Source organism: Balaenoptera musculus, chromosome 1 (assembly GCF_009873245.2).
Source record: "Balaenoptera musculus isolate JJ_BM4_2016_0621 chromosome 1, mBalMus1.pri.v3, whole genome shotgun sequence".
NCBI lineage: Eukaryota > Metazoa > Chordata > Mammalia > Artiodactyla > Balaenopteridae > Balaenoptera > Balaenoptera musculus.
Genome location: NC_045785.1, coordinates 95,339,199 through 95,351,965, shown reverse-complemented (window position 1 = coordinate 95,351,965; position 12,767 = coordinate 95,339,199). Strand labels below are relative to the sequence as shown.

The following is a 12,767-nucleotide window of genomic DNA, read 5'->3' as shown; positions in this document are numbered from 1 at the left end:
GAACCCGTGTCCCCTGCATTGGCAGGCGGATTCTCAACCACTGCACCACCAGGGAAGCCCTATTCTGGCTTTTTGCTGGTACCTCTATGACAGCATTTCTGTAATAAGGTACTAAAGTGGAAGTCTTAAAGCAGCGGTCCCCAACCTTTTTGGCACCAGGGACCAGTCTCATGGAAGACAATTCTTCCATGGACTGGGGCTGGGGTGGGGGGTGGGGATGGTTTCGGGATGATTCAAGTGCATTACGTTTATTTTGCACTTTATTTCTATTATTATTACCTTGTAATATATAATGAAATAATTATACAACTCACCATAATGCAGAATCAGTGGGAGCCCTGAGCTTGTTTTCACCTGCCACTCACTGATAGGGTTTGATATGAGTCTGCAAGCAGTTGATTTATTATGGTCTCTGAAGTCAAACCTCTCTGCTAATGATAATCTGTGTTTGCAGCCGCTCCTCAGCACTAGCATCACCACCTCAGCTCCCCCTCAGATCATTAGGCATTAGATTCTCATAAGGAACGCGCAACCTAGATCCCCCGCATGTGCAGTTCACAGTAGGGTTTGCGCTCCTATGAGAATCCAATGCTGTCACTGATCTGACAGGAGGCGGAGCTCAGGCAGTAATGCGAGTGATGGGGAGTGGCTGTAAATACAGATGAAGCTTCACTCACTCACCCACCGCTCACCTCCTGCTGTGTGGCCCAGTTCCTAACAGGCCACGGACCAGTACCAGGGTTGGGGACCCCTGTCTTAAAAGACAGACACACCTCACCTGTCTACTTCCTGAACAGTATCTAGTGCAGAACTTTATAGAACATGCACTCAACAACTGTGGAATAGGGCTTCCCTGGTGGTGCAGTGGTTGAGAATCTGCCTGCCAATGCAGGGGACACGGGTTCGAGCCCCGGTCTGGGAAGATCCCACGTGCCGCGGAGCGACTAGGCCCGTGAGCCACAATTGCTGAGCCTGCGCATCTGGAGCCTGTGGTCCGCAACAAGAGAGGCCACCATAGTGAGAGGCCCGCTCACTGCGATGAAGAGTGGCCCCCGCTTGCCGCAACTAGAGAAAGCCCTTGCACAGAAACGAAGATCCAACACAGCCATAAATAAATAAATAAATAATTAAAATAGCTTAAAAAAACCCCCCCAAAAACTGTGGAATAAACATACAGAAGACTTCAAATCCTCTAATCCCAAATTATCAGTCACAGATATCAGTTTTTAAAGGATTAAAAAGAAAGACTGCTCCCCTCAAAACATGTCCTACTACAGTAAGCAGTTTTGTAAGTTAAAAAAAAAAGGTGTGCTTTAATAAAAGTGATAAATCATTCTATCTTTAGGAGAGTTATGTTCAACAAACCCACATATGCTTGATATCTGCATCTTACCTCCCAGGATCTCAAACTGTTTATTTTAGAAATAAAAACATGGGGAGAGGACAGTTCATTGTAAAATATGAAAAAGCAATGATTCAGGCATGTGAGTTTTTGCTTTATATTCCTAGCCAGAGCACAAATGACTGGATATTCTCATCAACACCAAGCTTAAAGAGAAACAAAAAACAAAACTGGAACCACCATGAAGACAACGCCACATTAAAATCTCTTTCTCTTGATAATTTCTGGCTTCCAGCTGACTGGATGAGTTTCTTCTGTTGCTGTATCATCCTCTCCGTACACTTTAATTGTTTTATCAGCTTCAGCTGTTAGTAACCGACTTTCAGACTGATCAAAAGCACAAGCAAATATTCCTGACTCACTGTCCAAAGACCCAGGCTGCACTGCTGCATAAACTCTCTGGAAATTGTAGCCAGTTCTCCAGTCCCAAAGATGCATAGTGCCATTGCCAGCTCCAGATACAAACACTCCATCAGAATTTACTGTCAGTGTATTAATAATAGCATTGTGACCAGAAAGATTTTGAATGAAACTTCCATCGGGGAATTTCCACTGTTTTATGTTATCTGGAGAACCAGATGCAAATGTGTAATGTCTTGGATGTAAAACCACAGCCCTGACTGATTTTTTGTGATTTGTTAATGTGACCCTTGTTTTTCCAGCCACCAAATCCCATAATCGTATTGTAGTGTCATGGCTTCCAGTAATAATTTGTGGTTCTGCAGCTTGACACCTCACTGCAGCCACCGCGTTAGTATGTCCAGATAACGTGTGTACACTGGCTTTAGTTCTCACATCCCAAATCCGTGCAGTTGAGTCTCGGCTACAGGTCACCAGCATGTTGATTGTTGGGTGCAGATCCAAACCATACACTGTACTCAGATGTCCATGAGAGTGTCTTATAACCTTGATACTCAAGATCCCAGCAGTTGACTTGTTTGTCTTCTCCACAGGAGAACAGGTACGCGCTCCTTGTGCTATCACACCACGCACTGTACTGATGTGCCAAGTTAATGACAGTTTTAACTTGCCACTAGCCAAGTCCCAGATCTTTATAGTTCTGTCAGCAGATCCAGTAACAAACCACTGATTTCCAGGTCCAACAGCAATACATCAAACCCAGTCAAGATGCCCACTGATCACTCTGTAGAGTTTCCACGGTGGGTACCACTGAGGTTTTGGCATCGTAGGGGCTTTTTTAGCCATCAGTGTGGAGTTCTTGGCATTGCCACCGTCCATAACAACCGCCCCTGCAGGCTGTGACTGGTCAGAAGCCCCAGGGTGTCGGTATTCACCTCCAGCAGGTGCACTACGGTTTGCATCGACCCTGGCTTGAGAAGTAGGTAATGCCACAGCTAAGGACTGTGCAGCTGATTCACTCAGCATTCTTTGGATCTTAGTGTCCGCTGTCAAAGCAACCCCAGGTCCTGGTGGATATGGATGTGTACCTGTCGCCAAACATTGAACTTCTTGTCCTTGATTGGCAGGATACTGTTTGTGTCCATGTGAATCTGATGCATTCTGAGGGTCTTTCTCTTTAAGATTTTCTTTTGAGGTAGGCATATGCAACACAGGACCATACTCATTATGCAGCTTGATTGCCATTTCTCGTTTGTGACTGTTCATCCAAAGGCACAGGTTTTCCATTATCAGCCACAAACATGACATGGGTTCTCTTCAATGACCTGAACACAAGCGTGTGCACAGAATGTTTCTGTACCTCCTCGACCATGACGACACGGTCTATGTAGTCACTCCGGCAGGGAAGAAACACTAATCAACAGGATAGAAACCGCCGCCACAGCTCTCCTCACTTTTAAAAATGTGTTTGCTGAATGGAGCTGTCTCTTATCTTTCTTTCATAAACCAGATACACAACACATTATCTACCATTTCCATCTTTAAAGAGGCGAATTGAAATAAGCTGAAGAGTAATCTATGGTAAATTCTATTGTTCATGAATATTTGCTATCCCTCCCCTTCCCTGCCCATTTAGTGAGGCTGTGGCCATGCCACCAGATCTACTCCATTATGAATTACCAAATTTTCCTTCTTTATTAGGTCACTGTCATATCATTAATAGCGCCTTTCATCAAACAAAGCAAAACAAAACTTTCTCCAGGTGATCCCGTGTCTCTACTGGCTAATTCTTCTCTTTGCTCCCCTTTACAGCCAAACTCTTCAAAAGATTTACCCAAATATGCTGTATCCCACTCTCTATTCAATCTACTCTAATTGGGCTTTTGCCCTCATTTTTTCCCTCTGCAGTGGCTCTAAGGATTGCCAATGATCTCCATTTTTATTAAAGCCAAAGGCTTTGTCTTATCTTACTTAATTTCACAACAGTATTTGACAGGCTTGGCCACTCTGCCTCCTTCCTTATACCATTTTGCTCTTTAAACTTCCAAGGTGCCACCATTGCCTAGTTTTACTCCTACCTCTCTGGCTGCTCCTCACTCTCCTTGGCAAGACCTATTCCTTTATTCAACCTCTGTGGAAAGAATGCTAGTTGTATCCCAACTATCCATTCTCCCCCTCTCCATAATAATAGAATCCTCTGTTTTTTTTATTTTTATTTTTTATTTATGGCTGTGTTGGGTCTTCGTTTCTGTGCGAGGGCTTTCTCTAGTGTGGCAAGCAGGGGCCACTCTTCATTGCGGTGTGTGGGCCTCTCACTATCGCGGCCTCTCTTGTTGCGGAGCACAGGCTCCAGACGTGCAGGCTCAGTAGTCGTGGCTCACGGGCCTAGTTGCTCCGCGGCACGTGGGATCTTCCCAGACCAGGGCTCGAACCCGCGTCCCCTGCACTGGCAGGCAGATTCTCAACCACTGGGCCACCAGGGAAGCCCCCGAATCCTCTATTTTTAGTTGGGCATTGGCTGCCCAAAATAAAGTAACTGACTACATTTTCCACTTGCTTTTTGTACTATGGCAGCGTAACTAAGATCTGCCAAAAGTATACAAGAAGTGATATATATGAATTCTTCCTCCTTTCTTGTACCTGCTAAGTACTTTTATACTACCTCTAAGTGTTTGGTCTAGGCCTCTTGTCTTCTCTATCTACACTTTCTCCCTGGTTTATCCCATTCAGGTCTATGGCTTTAAATAAAGATTGTATGCTGATGACTCTCAAATCTTTATCTCTAGTCTGAACTTCTCCCGAGAGTAGTATTTTAAATGCCTACATGACATGTCCACTTGATGTCTCATAGACACCTCAAATTTAACATGGCCAAAATAGGCCTACTGATCTCTATTTATCTGCCCCCAAAATTGCTCCACTTTGAGTTTTTGCCATTTCAATAAATAGCACAATCATCTACCCATATGCTCAGGCAAAAGGTCTAAGAGTTATTCTCAATTCAGTTTCCCTCATTCACTATATCCAATCCATTAGCGGCGGTCTACCTCCAAAATACATCCTGAATCATACCACCTCCACTGTTATAACTCCATGCCAAAACATAAGCATTCCTCACCTGAACTATTCCACTCAGTTAAGTGGTCTCTGTAATTCATCCTTCGTATAGCAGCAAAAGTGATCTTAAAAGATCACGTCTCTCCTTATTAAAATCCTCAAATTGATTCCAAATCTAATTGGAATAAAATCTAAACTCCTATAAGGCTCTACCTGATCCAGTGCCTCCAACCTCATTATCAAGGACTTCCCTTTCCATGTTTTCCATGTTCCAGCTAGGCTGGTCTTCTATCTTTAAACATGTCAGATTTGTTGTTTATCCTGAATGAGGTTCACAGTACTTTTGAATCTGTGGCTCAGTATCTTTCATCAGTTTTAGAAGATCCTCAGCCACAATCTCTCACGTCTCCTTCTAGGGCTCCAATTTTATGTGTGTGTGTGTGTGTGTGTGTGTGTGTGTGTGTGTGTGTGTGTGTGTGAAACCTTTACACTGTTTCCCATGTCTTACACTCTGTTCTGTGTATCCCGCCCTTTTTCTCTCCATGATTTAGTCTGGATATTTTCTTTTGTCTTATTTTCCAAGGTTTTCTTCAGTTGTGACAAACCTGCTGTTAAATACATCTGTTGAGATTTAGTTTCATCTACTTAGCTTTAAATATCAGTTATTGTATTTTTCAGTTCTAGAATTCAATTTGATTTTTTAAATAGTTTCAAGTTCTCTGATGTCCTGTATTGCTGACTAATTACAATTGTTGTAAGAAGTCTGTCTTAGATCTTCTCCAAATCTGTATCTTCCATGGGTCTGTTTTTATTATCTATTTTTCCTTTTGATTTTGGTCATGTAGTCATGTCTTTTAGTATGCTTGGTAATTTGTGTGTGTGACAACTTGAAGAAATAATTTTAGGCTCAGAATAATGTTATTCTCCTCCAGAGAAGATATATTGATACATTTGCTTCTGGCAAGTAGTAAGGTCAGGGACTGAGCTAACCTTCATCCAAGCAGCGACTGAGCTGATTGGAAGTTGAATTTCAGTTTTTGTAAGGGTCGATCTATACCCACTATATTCCTTCTTCTAGCCTGAAACTCTTAGAGAGTCTTAGACTAAAAGCTAAGAGAGTCCTAACTTAAAGCTTAGAGAGTCCCAACTAAAAGCTTGGGGTATTTACCAAGGCTCCTTCTGCTGGTGGGCCCTGGACTCCATGTTTGTACCCTTAGTCCTGTAAAATTGTCAGAATCTCAGCTCAGCTTCTTAGCCTCTCCATCACTGCTTTTGGCTCAGCTCCTTAGCTACTGCTTACAAATGAGCAAATGCTTTGAGGGTAAAAGCAATGCCAAATGTCAGGCTCATCTCTTTAAGCTTCCCTGGTCTATGATGCTAAACCTCTTAAATCCTTACTGAAGCAGCTTCTGATGCCTTCAAGCAGCTATTTTTAATATTTTGTCTAGCTTTTCTGGTTATTCTCAGAGGGAAGGGTGGCCTGTAACAAGCCAGTCCATTAATTTCAGAAGTATAAATCCCCAGGTTTATTATAATCTTAGTGCCTGTTATGGAGTGAATTGTGCTCCCTGCAAAAATATGTTGACATCTTAACCCACAGAACCTCAGAATATGACCCTATTTGGAAACAGAGGAGTCTTTACATAGGTAATCAAGTTAAAATGAAGTCCTAATCCAATATGACTGGTGTCTTAATAAAAAATGGGAAATCTGGACATAGACATGCACTGGAGTTAGACAGCTACAAGTCAAGGAAAGCCTTGTCTTCAGAGGGAGCATGGCTCTGCTGACACCTTGATTTTGGACTTCTGGCCTCCAGAACTGTAAGACAATAAATTGTGTTAAGCCACCCAGGTTGTGGTGCTTTGTTACAGCAGCCCTAGCAATCTAACAAAGGGCTTTTTAAATTTCAGGTCTGTGACAGTTAATTTTATATGTCAACTTGACTGGGTCATGGGGTGCCCAGATATTTGGTTAAATATTATATATTAAGGTATTTTTTGCAATGCAGAAAATATTTATACAGTTGACTTTACTAAATTTTCTTTATGGGTTCTCACTTTTACATAATAATTAGATAGGATAGGTAGAGTAAGTTCGGTAAATATTTCCATTTACCAAGCATGGTAAGAGAATGCTAGTGGTTCACCAATATCTCTTCTCTCCTTCTTTAGTGTTGGAATCTGACAGCCACTCAGTTAGAGACTACATTCACAGCTTTTCTTCCAGTTTGGCACAATCACATAACTAAGTTCTAACCAGTAGGACATGAGCAAAAGTCATAAGCACCACTTTTGAGTCACGCACTAAAAAGGAATACATTTGTTCTCATGTGGCTTTTTCTTCTTTCTCACTGGTGGAGAGGTAACAAGACTAGAGCAACTTCCTTGGATCTAAAAATGGGCACCATAGAGTGAAGATGGCAGAGTTGCTCTACCAGCCCTGGATCCCTTGGCTATTACGCTAGAGAGACATACACTTCTATTTTGTTTAAGTTATTGTACATTTGGGTCTCTGTTTTAGCAGCTTATCATATATGCCTTAACTAATACACCAAACCATTATAGTCTGAAGAACTGGTTTATTTCAGTTGAATAAACCCTACCTTAAGTAGCAAAAAAAAAAAAGTTAAAAAAAAGGAATTCTGAGTTATCCTCTACTATAAATTGGTTACATATTTTCCTTTTCTTAAAATTCAAAGACAGATCATCTTTCAAAAATCATGATTTAAACTCCATTTAGAAAAAGTTTCTAAAAAACTAAAGATAGAACTACCATATGACCCAGCAATCCCACTACTGGGCATATACCCTGAGAAAAGCATAATTCAAAAGGACACATGTACCCCAATGTTCATTGCAGCACTATTTACAATAGCCAGGACATGGAAACAACCTAAATGTCGAACAATAGATGAACAGATAAAGAAGATGTGGTACATATATACAATGGAATATTATTCAGCCATAAAAAGGAATGAAACTGGGTCATTTGTAGAGATGTGGATGGACCTAGAGTCTGTCATACAGAGTGAAGTAAGACAGAAAGAGAAAAACAAATATCGTGTATTAACACATGTATGTGGAATCTAGAAAAATGGTACAGATGAACCTATTTGTAGGGCAGGAATAGAGACGTAGATGTAGAGAACGGACATGTGGACACGGGGGGAAGGGGAGGGTGGGACGAATTGGGAGATTAGGTTTGACATAAATACACTACCATGTGTAAAACAGACAGCTAGTGGGAACCTGCTGTATAGCACAGGAAGCTCAGCTCGGTGCTCTGTGATGACCTAGATGGGTGGGATGGTGGGGGTGGGAGGGAGGTCCAAGAGGGAGGGGATATATGTATACATATAGCTGATGCACTTCATTGTACAGCAGAAACTAACACAAGATTGTAAAGCAATTTTACTACAATTAAAAAAAAAAAGAAAAAAAGAAAAAGTTTCAATGTAAGAGTCACAGCAGGAATTAAGGTAGCAAGGGAAGAAGGCAGAATGATTTACTTATATCTTGGTTAATCCTAATAACTCAATGAGGAAGTTATTATACCCTTATTTGGATGAGGAAAACTGATTTTTACAAGTCAGGAGAACTGCCTAAGGTTTCACAGTTAATAGATGATATATCTGGGATTCAAACCCAGGTCAATATGATGCCATACACACTTTCACAGCACCATCCTTCCCTTGAAGCCTCCATTCAACTATTGCTGCTCCAAATGACTATTTTAGAGGTCTATTTTCATTAAAGGCTTAAAACCTATAAAACGTATGTATGTGCTTGTGATATATTTTAACTGAGTAAATTAAGCAGTATAAGAGAAATTAAAATATAATCATATACATCATAGTGCTATCAGTTCACTCAAAAAACAGAATAAAAAAGCTAAAAATACAACTTTTTATCCGATACAGAAGGATGCAAAACTGGAGTGGAAAAGAATGAGGCAAGGGACTCTTGCTTTTCATTCTAAATAGTTCTCTATTTAATTTCTGAACATGTATATGTTATTACTTTGGTAATTTAAAAAATGTATATAAAATGTAAAACATGAAGTTTACATTTTAAAGCCAGTAGTTTAATTCACCAGTAGTGGCTTCCTAATGGATTTCTCTTTTTCACCCAAAAGAGGTAGGATATATATATATGATATACATTAAGTTGAAACAATCTGAGATTGCAATTTTTTTAGATTATTGGTAATATGCTTCCACTTAATAAGTGGAAAAGGAACTATATAAAAAGGAAAACATGGACTTAGAATCAGAAAGATTTGTGCTTGAGTTCCTACTTTGTCAGTTATTAGCTAAGTGAATTTGGGCAAGTAACAACCTCTCTGAGCCTTGGTTTTCCTGAAAATGGAAAAAATAACACATATCTTCAGGGTTGTTATTAGACACAAAATATGTAAAGTCCCTAAAATTGTTGCCTAATAAAGAAGAGAAACTTAATGAATGGCAGGATAGAGACATTTACAGCCCCCAAACTAATACAAATAATTATATGTATAGTGATAATGAGATGAAGGTTCTTGAATAATATTTTAATTTATAACTTCAGATTCCTCATCATATTTGTCACAGTAATTTAAATTATGCTGCAAGTGTGAAGTGAAATTACATATAACAGTTCTAACAATAAAGTACAGCTAAATAAAGTGAGTCAATGACTATGGAACTTATCATGGTTTCTGAAAGGGGAGAAGTACTAGGCTGTTTTTATACCTTCCTCACAGATACTCTGTAGATACAAGGGTCTAGGATGCCTGTGGTGGCACTTGCACTCATTTTGCACATAAATGAGAACTTCTTTCTCCAGTGAACACAGTTTGCTTGCACCACCTCCCTGAGGGAAAAAAAGAAAAGAACCAGTTAATTAACTAGTATTGATGACATGTTAAAAAATAAAAAGCACACACACTCTTTCACTCAAGTCTATAATGCAAACATGACATATTAAAAACCAATATTTGGAAACAGTGAAACTTGAAGAAAACAAATTCCTAACAATGTGATCTGAAAATCTTTAGAAAGTTTTATTATCCACAGGAAACTGAAAAAAAAGTGAATTTACTTATTAATTTAATCAATATAAACTGATGCTTCACTATTCATTCATTCAACACACACTACACATTTGTTTGTATTAGATGTGATGATTATGTGCTAGGTGATTAAAATATGAAGATCAGAATGACAGTGTTTCTAACCTTATAGGGCTTATAGTTCAGTTAGTGTAAGAGACAGAAATATAAACAATACTTATTCTAAAATGAACTACTGTCACAGTTTCACTCCTACTCCAGCCATAAGAGCAAGAGCAGCTACCATTTATGGACAGTTTACCACATGCTATTTAGTCTCACAACAACCTTAGGAGGTAACCGGCATTATCCTCACTTTACAGGTAAGGAAACTGAAGCACAAGGAGAGAAGGTAACTCTAGGTCATTTAGGTAGGAAGTAGCATAACTAGCATTTAAACTAGGCTCATTTAACTCAAAAGTCCACTCGTCTATTTTTTCCTCTGCTCTTTCAAGTTTCCAGACCTCTGTACATGCTGTTCCCTCTACCATTCCCTTAGAAAGGAAGGATAATTATTCTTCTAACATCAGAAGAAAAGAAAGGCAGTGGGCAAAAATAAAGACAAAACCGGAGAAAGCAAAAACGACAGGCAAGAGAGCCCAGGTTAGTTTCCATTTTCTTAGGAAAGTAATAGATGAGGTTACTTCTACAGGATGATAGTAGCTGATGGGCGAGTTGTAAGTTTAGATAAAGGCTGAGGACGGTGAATGTGACAGGGAGTCAACTTAGTAGCTGCCTCAGTGAATAAAATGAGTTTGTATTGGGACAAATCAATTTGGTTTTATGGATTTCTCCATCAATGCACAGAAATCCAAGAACAAGAAGTGCAAAAACAAATATAATTTAAAAAACCAAGTATGTGTTTGTGTGTGGTGCGTTCACATACATTTACTTATATACAGGTAAACAGACATGCAAACAGAGAGGAGGGTGTGTGGTTTACCATAGGTTTAACTGTCATAACTTTAGCTTTTTTTTTTTTCATTAGGAAGCTTTAGGTGATTTAATGAATTATGATATGACGAGAACGTATATGTGTTCTTAGGGGAGTTTCCCTAGAAATCCAGCAGGGGTGCAATTTATCTGTATGGTCACAACACAGGCAGATTGAGAGTTGTTTGGCAAAGGACAGATCTGAAGGTGTTTGTCAGGCAACCTAAGGAATCCACAGTAAGATGAGCAGTAGCTAACGTGTATACTCAAAAATAGTAAATTAAAAAAATTATTGAATAATAATGAAAATAACAAGCAAGAAAAAATAAAACCAGTATTTTTTTTTATTGTTGCTTCCCTCTCAACATCTCTTGGCCTCAAGACTTGGTCAAGGCATCAGCCATGGCCTCTGGAGCTTCCCAAAAAAGGTATGCAGATATAACAATGTCCCAATACTCCTGGACCCTTCAAGAGTATGCTGAGCTTCAAGGTACTTTGTTGTTCCTGTTACTGAGACCACCGATATAATGATCAAGAATCAGAGATAACATTAAAAAAAACCCTGTTATTTTACTTTTCTGATAAATTTACATTAAAACTTCTGGTTAAGGATGGCAGTTTGGGTACCTGTATTAGCCTCTGCTCCCTCCCCAAAATCTTCTAAATTAAAAAAAAAAATTTTTGAAGTCACCATCACCAAGGACAAAGAGAACCAGACAGGAGACAAAAAAAAAGTGGACAGGGACAGACAAGTGATAACTGATGAAGCAAACTGAAGAAAGCTGAACCTTAAGCTGGTAATAATGAAAGACATGAGAAGGAATCTAAAATTGATCCTGAAGTAGAATGAAGGAAGCACAAAAGGCAGAAGGATTGATTGAAAACTGTTTTAGAAACAGAACCTCAGATCCTGTGACTCCTGCAGAAGACTGAGATCATTCTCCTGACAAGGTAAAACAAAGGGATCTCTGAAACACCTGACTTGAGGGCAAGGTATTGAAAATGGCATGATAGCATGACCACATTGGGGGGAGATGGATGAAAGATGACTCACTGAATGCTGAAGCCTCCAATCTTCTCCCTTAACCTGCCTCCTCAGAATGCTGGAGCCAGGGCATATTCTTCAAGATGTGGAAAGAATATTCCCTGGGGAAGCCAAGCAGCCCCAAAGAAAATGAGACGGATGTTGAGGGTTCCCAACAAAACAATCTACAGTGAAAATCTGAATCAATGAGCACCCGCCATATGCACAAAGCTAATCAACTTTTAGTGCTTCGTAGTAAATGAGCAGACACTTAGAGTCTCTTAATATGAAAGACAGAGATAAAAAAATAGCAAAAAGCAACTTGAAGAAAACAAAGTCTATGCTGGAAGATGAAAAGATTCTCAGAGAGAAAGAAAGTACATCTACCATACGGGAATAGGATGCTGTTAAATCTTAAAAAAGGAACATACAGGAAACTAAAAAGTACTCATGGAAATCAAAACTACTGGGCTTGATATTCTGTTTGTCATTCCAGATCCACTCTACCCTTTGCTGTGGCCCAGGAGGCTGGCTTTTACGGACTATATCAACCAGGCTCCCCTGCCCTCTGCCTCTGCATGTGCTAAAGGGACAAACAACGCAAAGATGGAGCGCAGGAGGAGAGAGAAGTTGGTGTATTTTCCTCCTGCTCTTTCCCTGTCAGGCCACGTGAAAAATAGGGAAGTGGTTGGGGACTGCAATTTTCCACAATATACCTTGTAGAACTTAGACTCTAAACTATATACGTTTAGGGACTTTCCTGGAGGTCCAGTGGTTAAGACTCCATGTTCCCAATGCAGGGGGCATGGGTTCGATCCCTGGTTGGGGAACTAAGGTCCTGAATGCCGCACGATGTGGCCAAAAAAAAGCCAAACAAAAAAATAAACTATATGTATTTAT

At 39.9% G+C, this 12,767-nt stretch overlaps 1 protein-coding gene and 1 pseudogene across 3 annotated transcripts in view; both read right to left on the bottom strand.

Moving 5' to 3' along the window:
* Positions 1-12,767, bottom strand: part of FAM102B (family with sequence similarity 102 member B) — a 106,713-nt gene that overhangs the window by 52,820 nt on the left and 41,126 nt on the right. For all 3 annotated transcript variants that reach the window (XM_036866944.1, XM_036866961.1, XM_036866954.1), the window contains exon 2: positions 9,552-9,675. In XM_036866944.1, coding sequence (XP_036722839.1) covers positions 9,552-9,675 — 124 coding nt within the window. The remainder of the gene's footprint in view (positions 1-9,551; positions 9,676-12,767) is intronic.
* On the bottom strand, positions 1,543-3,168 carry LOC118902508 (annotated as a pseudogene).